Genomic DNA, 8,430 nt, shown 5'->3' with positions numbered 1-8,430 from the left:
TGGGATTTATATCTTCCATTAATGTATTTGATTCTAAAATGCTGCTGATGAGAGGCTATTTACAGCATATCGAAATTTGCAATTACAATTTAAGGCAGCAACCATTTGATTTTCTGGGGGTGGGGGTGATATGGATTTTTTTTAAGTTTGTTTCTGGAAGAGTTGGAAAAAAATAATATAACTTATCAATGGAGAGAAAAAAAAGTTGGTTTAAAAAAATGACAAAATAATAAATCATGCTGTCTATGTGAAAGATGCTATGCAGTAGTGAGATGCCAAAAAAAGATTGTTTTCAATAGATGGTGAACAAAATTATTTGTTTTTGTTTGACCCTTAAAAAAATACAAGTTATTTTCGCTCAAGGTAACAAAAAGTTGGCTCCAAAAAAAAAATCCATACCCCCCTTTCAGAAAATCAAATTGTTGCCGCCTAATATAAATGTTTTATTATATATTTGCTGCCGGATTCAGAACTATTTTCTCGCCCTATTTCTATTTTCTCTTTTCTTTCGCATGCATATGAGAATTTACCTTTTTGTATCTGCGTTTCCCATCCATTGAAGGATAATCAAGGGAACCTAAGATTCTAGCGGAAATCAGAAGAATTTAATCCAAGGACTAAAACAGACATGGAAGACAGACACACACAACAAAGAACACAAAACAACCAAAATGATACATATAAAGCAACAAAGTGAATGAGCAACTCGGACTCCACTAAAAACTGGAAGCATGGATTTTGAAAAGTAGAAGGAAGAGTGAAAATGATAAAATCTTCTAATGTACGTAAGACGTTATTTTGATTTAAGTTTTCTTTAAGTTTTTTAGATTTTGTTTGAAATCCATATTAGTGCCACTTATTTTAGGCCACTTTTCACAGTTGTTATGTGCAATTTATAAGCTTAAAAGGAAAGGTATCCGAAAACGCTCATTTTATGGACAAGTATGAAGTTAAGCAAGTGTATATTAAGTCACTTCGTTTTCAAAAATTTATGTATTTGGATATATGTACCACCTCGGGTATAGCAGCTTTCAGCTGCGTTTGCAAGGTGTCTCGGCGACTAATCAAAACTGATAAAGTTCAAAATTTTGTCAAGTGCATCGTCCTCTCCTGCTAGTTTTTAGTACCATTAGTATCTACAACTTTTTTGTATTTTTTAAGCATTTTGCATGTTATAAATAAGTAATTATGCTTTCCAAGTTGAAATGAATGTCAAAGTACTCGCTGCTTTAGTTTTGAATACCAGTGCAGGGCTCCACTGGCTACAAACTCCTTAATGATTGTTTATCTATTTGTCAAAGTTTCTTTAAGAATTAGCAAGAAACCTAACAATTATAATGGCGGTTAAACACTGAAGTACTTCGGAACGTATCAATTTTAATGAAGTAAAATCTTATATAATATTTATCAATAAAAGTAATCAATTGAAAGTACACGTGTCAAAGAAATCACTCCCGATCATGGAAACAAGAAACCGTTTTTAGAAAATGTCAATATCAAAATGAATTTTGAAGTTATTTTGAAGTGTATTCAAACATCAATATTTTTTCAGAACGATTTGTTGCTTTTCAGAATGAATGTCGCATTAATTTTCAGAGCAAAAATTCCAGCACCCTTTATTGATATTCGGTATGCTGCTTCGGGTTGTCTGGTCGTAGCGTGTAAACTTATTTTTCGACTCTATCGAACATCCACTTCTTGTTTATTGGGACTAATTCGTTGCTTATTTTTCAGAGTTTTGTAATTTTTCGGCTAAAAAATCTTAGTCACATTTCATTTGAATTTTTTTGTGCAGCTCTTAACTGTTTGGGTTGTAGCGAAAGTACCGGCAAGCGTTTTCAGATTCTGCCGCACGCCACCTTCCCTTCTGCCGGAACGAAATATTGCCTTATCAGATTATCTTTAAGGTTTCGTTAATTTTCGTCACAAAATGCACGGCAACTTTTCATGGAAATGGGTGAAATTGTAGCAAGTGTAGCTTTTCGACAAGGTTGTGCTTCAACATTCTGTTAATCGAATCTTATGGAGGGCAGGGGTATCCATTTCCCATGAATATGCTTCTTTTTTTTTTCATCACGGACATTGCTATGTTGTTAAAAAAATGAATTATACAACAGTTATATATGGTATGGTTGATGTGAGATTAAGTAAGTGCATGAGTTTAAAGAACAAGCTTATTTCGCTGCTCCCAAAGCGCCGATGTCACGTTTGTGTAAAACGTTGCAAGCTTTTGCTTCTAACTGAAAAACTCCTGTTGACGCTGTATGGCGAAGAATTTAAATACTATTCTGCTACTCCTACAACGTAAGAGGTTGGAATTGCACTCCTCAATACCCCAACCAAGTCAGAAAATAGCTTACCAGATAACCTTTAGCATTGCCGGAGTACTATTCCGCAAGCATGGCAAATATATGTTGCTACTTGCTTTTAACGAAAACCTAACCTTTTAACTATTCCAGTCATTTTACTAGTCTACTGGTTCTTTCATTGAAATTATAGGTCATGAATAAAAAGTAAAATCAAAATTAGGTGGACATTTAACAACATTAAAAAAAATATTTAAGAATTTAACCAGGACCAGTGGCCACATTTTGGCTCCTGCTTCCCTTTTGTGGTATTAATGACACATAGAGCATTTAATTACCCTACTGTAAAAAATAACTGTATTATAGTGCATGGTGATACAGACATATTTATTGTGTGCAATGGTCATGGTGTATATCTTTTTATGTTTCCATAAACTGTGTATATGTACCTTCAATATTGTAAATAATTGGAATCTGATTGCTTGGTATTAATAAGGCCATAATTAGAAAATAAAATTTTCATTCTAGTAATATTGACAAACAGGAGAACTGAAATACTTGGAACATACTAACTTTGCCCTTCGACAGCTATAGATGTACATCAGCCTTTGGATCATAAATATGCAGGATGTGCTTATACTCCTGGTTCAGTTAAGGGTTAACCTTGAATGATTTGGTACTACACATGTATGATAAATTACTATACTTTATGGGTAGAATTGAAGAATTTACACTGTATAGAATGTTTACAAACTTTATTAAAACAATACATAAAATTTATTACTAGTATAAGATATTTTGGAAATCATATGATATTCAGATGTTGCCATTTATAACACATAGCATTATATATATTATTGTAGATATTGAAAGTATCAAAAAACTGGATATCAAAACTACAAAACCAAGAGACATCTGCCATTAGACATGCTAATATCATCAGAAACTACAAATTGCTTTCCAAACAATACCAGGTTATATTAATACCAATGATTTTTGATAGCACATTTATTCTTGAACACATGATTTCAAATCTACTTAGGTAATAGCACTTTACTGATTTCAGTATTGACATCAAAGATATTTCAATGTCATTTGTATTTCATAGATAGTACAAACAGTTAATGTCACTTGCAGTTTAAATTTCAAATTATGGAAACATACCCTGCAATGACTTCACTTCTTTAAAAACTTAATGTCCAACTTGTTAATGACATTCATTTCCCCACACTATCCTAAAAATAGATCACAGAAAAAAAAACAAGTAAGCTCAGAATTCATCAAATTAGTACACCAATGCTGTTGCTAAATTAAGGAAATGTCCATTGAAGATACTTCATTACTGTGAAAGGCATCATGGGTAGTGATTTAAATGTCCATCTCAAACTGAGGCTGCTCTTCATGTGTTTCTGAAAAAAAAAGACAAGGTAAAAAACACCACAAAGACAAAATGATTAAGGGTACTGGTATAAATATAATATTAGGAGATGTGGTATGGTTGCAAGAAAGACAGTCATCCACAAACAATTTAACTTCTACATATCACCACAAGGTCTTCAATGATGGACAAAACTCAAACCATAAAGCAAGCTGTAAAATCCCCAAAAAATAAATGAAGTGAATCTTATATATTTCATAAAAGATGAAAATCTATTAAAAAATGTAAAACGAATAACAATAAACATAAAAAACCAGAAACACTAAACTACATGCAGGTGCATAAGTATATGGCAGGGTTAAACATGTTTGTGGGTGCTTAAACCCTCCCCTTACCTGGGACAGTAGTCTAATAATTCAATATCATGGAAGTGATAATCATACACAAATACCCTTATGGCAATATATTCTTTATAATATCTCGCAGTTGACTTTTAACGTGATTTTAGACTTTGTCTTAGAGGGAAATATTTGTATGAAATATGTCACTTCTAACAGAACATTTCTGAGCCATTCAGAGCCTCTTCATGTCATTGTGTAGAGCATCACTTTGCTCCATCCCTTCGTAATTAACCCAGAGGAATTTCAAACAAAAGTGTTATTTTGTGCTGTTCTAAAACTTAATATTGCACAATGAACATACCCCCTGTTTTCTGAGCTGGTGTTTCTAATGTTCCATTCTCTTTAGGAATATCAACTTCCCCTGGACATGTTATTCCTGGAATCTTTGCCATATTAGGTGGAGGACTCCTTGTCAAAGGAGAATTTCTACACTGCATCAGGAAATTCCTTTCATAAAATATCTTTGTTCCTGTAAAAATAGCAATAAAATTACAAAATTATTGTTCGCCATAGAAACAATACTGTATATAAATCCAGGTCAATGACAGATTTGAAGGATCCAATTAATTTTCATGTTTAAGGGTAGAGTTACATTTTTTTAATGATTAAGTATTTTAATTGGATACTAAAACATGTGACTATCCAGAAAGTTTTTTCATTTTTGTCCAAATTCTGCACAAAATTTCACAGTAAAGGGGATCCAAACCCCAAGAACTTCCCCAATAGGTTTTCCACTGGGCATATTGCAGATCTACATACAAATTTACAACATATCATACATGTATACATAACATTATCATTTAAGTTGCACTTAGTCATTTAACAAAACAAATGAATTAACTCAAGTTCATATTTAAGATATTTTTTTTTAAATCTATATACAAATGAGATATTACTAAAGCAGAAAATGAAAATTCAATAAAAGATGATGTAACATAAAGTGACTCATGAGAAGCAAACAGATGTTAAAATTTGTACATGTGGATGTCCTTGGTGTCCTTGATCAATAACTGGCAAAAATGGCCAAATATTCTTCAATGATAGGACTACCATAGAGAATTCTTTTATTCTGAAACCTTATTGCACAATATATCAATTTATAAATAGTAACAATAATAACACATAGTGAAATCTGTAAACAAATAATGAGGTCATTCACTTGGTAAATCAACACATTCATTCTACCTGTAACATCATATTACCTATGTGTCCATAATGTAGATCAGATTTTTAAATTAAACATACATAATAGGTAAACAAATCATATAGTCATCTTGATTATTTAATGTTTTAATGCAAACAATTGCTAAGTCATTTGTAGGACCTTTCTATTTCTTGGACCAAGCTCCCTTTCAAATTTTTATTAACTTTTTAAAAAAGTACCTCTAGAATTTCCTTTTGCAAACTCACATTCATGTACATGCTTACCCTGTGTAAACATTAAATATTCTTCCGATATTGTTCTAAAAAGCATTAACGTAAGATTCATTTAGGTGAAAACCATTTTAAATTGACATAGCAATAGGTAAAGTTCACTTAGATGAAGACCAGTTTAAAAATATTAAGCTAATAGAAAATCTTTGAATTTACTTTGCTGGTCAGGTGTAATGCTGCATAAATAAATACAAGTACATTAAAAAATTAAATAGAAGCATTGCAGTTTTGGTTTAATTTAAATGAAGTGTAAGTAAGTGTATTATTTCATTGCTCCAGAAAAAGAAGCAAGGTCAATGGGCTATTTGTGCATGACAAAGAATGGTCCCTTGACATATGAGCATTTTTTGAGGAATAACACAGGGAATACCCATATCTTTTAAGAGAATAATTACTACTCAATGGGACAAAGTCAACGATTGATGGCATACATGCACGTTCATGTACAGTGCATGATACCAATAATGACTTGATGTGTATCTAAGAATCCAGATAGTTTGGTCAATATACAACACCAGGTGTAGACTACAATGTATAATTGTCAAATTATAAAATTTACACAATTTGATGGTTTCATCTTGCTATGCATAAATACAAAAATGTATGAAATTCAGGGATCAATTTGGAAGGGCTATTAGTAAGGCTGAAAGTCCTTAATCTCGCTAAATGAAGCTTTAAAGGTCTTAAGCCAGCAAATAAGGGTCCCAGAACCAATTAAGAAACATTGCAATGGACTGCATTCTGGTACATGAGGGCCAAAGGTCAAATGAAGAATTAATGACTTGCACTATCTTGTAAATGTTTTTTTTGTACAAAGGGTCACATGACCCACACTTTCTTTTAATGGCTGTAACAGTTCCTTTTAATTAGAAAACTTGTATATATTTCTTCAATTGGAAGAGTATTACTTTTAATCATTGTTCATTCCAGACCACGCCCCTGCACCATTGGTGCAAATATTTTATGCATGGTGCACAAAAAGTGTGGCATGTGGGCCCAGTGGGTGAACAGTCTTCCACAAGTCGATCTTTGAATTTAATGATTTTTGGGTTCTGTGTCTGGATGTGTATCCATCATTTAAATGCGCTAATGGCATGAACTGTTTTGTAGTAAACATGAGAAACAAAAAATTAAAAATTTTCTCAGGTAAAAAACAATTAGGGAAACTGCAGACGGTGTGCAGGGACATGTTAGATTTCCCTGATCCTATTGAAGAACCCAGTAAATTTCAGATGAGCTGATGGACTGAAAACAAACAGACATGGCCGGCAAACCTAGAGAATTTTGAGTGAAGACGAAACTGTTCATTGTCCGTGGGCTTGGCTGGGTGTGATACAATCCTGATAAGAACAGAAAGATTTTAACTTGAGCTGCAACATCAAACTGAATAACAATTTGAATCAACACAATAATACATAATTCCTGCCTACCACTACTACTAAGGTGGTTTTAAGGTCCTTGACTATCCTGTAGGGTCTTGCCTACCCCAAAAAGTAAATGTCAAGACCACTAACTTTAAATTGTTGAGATAAAGAGATGTTAAGACAGTCGGTTTTCAAAATAATTAATATTAAACCCCAAATTATACTGTTATTATTTACAACCACTCTTTCTATGATGTCTATTTGCACTTTATTTTGTCACCTCTTGCATATTCTTACTATGCTTTTTTTTTTTTTTGGGGGGGGGGGGGCACAATTGAGTCATCACTGTGCAAGTTCCTATGTTAATCAAACTTTATATTTCTTTTTTTCTTTGTTGTTGTCAGAAATTACATACATTGTTTCTATTATTTGAGTTATGACCATTTACTGTAAATGTGTTAGAACAAATAAGAATATTGAAATATTGTTTTATACACTGTACCCTGTAGTAATCATGCAAATTACAATGTCATAAATTGTTGTTATATATATTTTATTTTCATATTTTGTCATTAATAAGCATGACATTTTATTATTTTGTCACAATAATATACTTTTATTTAAGAAAACATCACTTTATTAACACAACTATGGCACAAATGTTTGACAGAGAATGATGAATGGGGATGCAGAGTGAAGTGACATAATAAATCACATGGCACAGGAAAAACCTAGACGCCATTTTGAAATAAACATGCTTGTTTACAAACAATCGAGAACCAGCAATCTACCACGAATCAACTTTGAATAAGATGACATGCAATTTTTTTAACAAAAACAAACGAAAAATAAAATAATATCAGTATAAAATCAACTATGCTCACCTCCGGGAGTGGTAGAAAACAACGAACCACCTGGTGTAGTACTGTAGTCATTTGGAAGCTGAGAGAGATCGTTCAATACGACACGTCTGGGTATGCTCTGTCCTTTAACATGTTGTTGAGGAGACCCAGACTTTGACATAGTAAGACAGAATCAACGAAACAATGGGAAACTGCGAGCAAGCCTTCACTTTCTGCCACTGGATTTCTTGCACTCTAGTTCACCTCCCGACCAAAACACAAACAAGTCACATGGCACGATGACCTCGAAAATACGGAAATAAACGGAGAAAGACGAGCGTTTCACCTTTCGTTAGAGTTTTTTTTAGCGGAAAGAGTCAAATATATTGAAAAAGTCGAAAGTGCTAAATCAAGAATTAATACCTATACAAAGGTTTGGCAAAATGTAGGTCTAAGTCAAAATGAATTAATTGACTTAATTTTAACAACATTTTCAGTAATAAAATGAATAAAGTTTCTTTGAAACCCATATAGACAATGAATTTACCTTTATCATAAGCTTGTTATTAATTCCTGTCAAAGAGTAATTAAAGGGAGCAAGATTCTAGAGGAAATCAAAAGGGGCAGATCCAGACACAAAAAGAGGGGTGCCAGCCAGAGTTCCTCAGAACAAGGGGGTGCTAGGACATTATTTGCCATTTTTTT

General features: G+C 32.8%; 1 protein-coding gene across 1 annotated transcript; it reads right to left on the bottom strand.

Annotated features, from left to right (window-relative positions):
- Positions 1-3,046: 3,046 nt before the first annotated feature.
- LOC148619339 (eukaryotic translation initiation factor 4E-binding protein 1-like) lies at positions 3,047-8,031 on the bottom strand. The gene is made up of 3 exons (XM_088579116.1): positions 7,768-8,031; positions 4,387-4,554; positions 3,047-3,715 (listed from the first exon to the last, which is right to left on the bottom strand). Exons 1-3 carry the CDS (start codon positions 7,904-7,906, stop codon positions 3,675-3,677), a joined length of 348 nt encoding a protein of 115 aa, XP_088435242.1. The 5' UTR covers positions 7,907-8,031; the 3' UTR covers positions 3,047-3,674.
- Positions 8,032-8,430: the final 399 nt, after the last annotated feature.

The sequence above is a fragment of the Perna viridis genome, chromosome 4 (assembly GCF_037379345.1).
Source record: "Perna viridis isolate PV_CMFRI_1.1 ecotype Kerala chromosome 4, ASM3737934v1, whole genome shotgun sequence".
NCBI lineage: Eukaryota > Metazoa > Mollusca > Bivalvia > Mytilida > Mytilidae > Perna > Perna viridis.
This window is presented reverse-complemented; position numbering and strand designations above follow the sequence as displayed.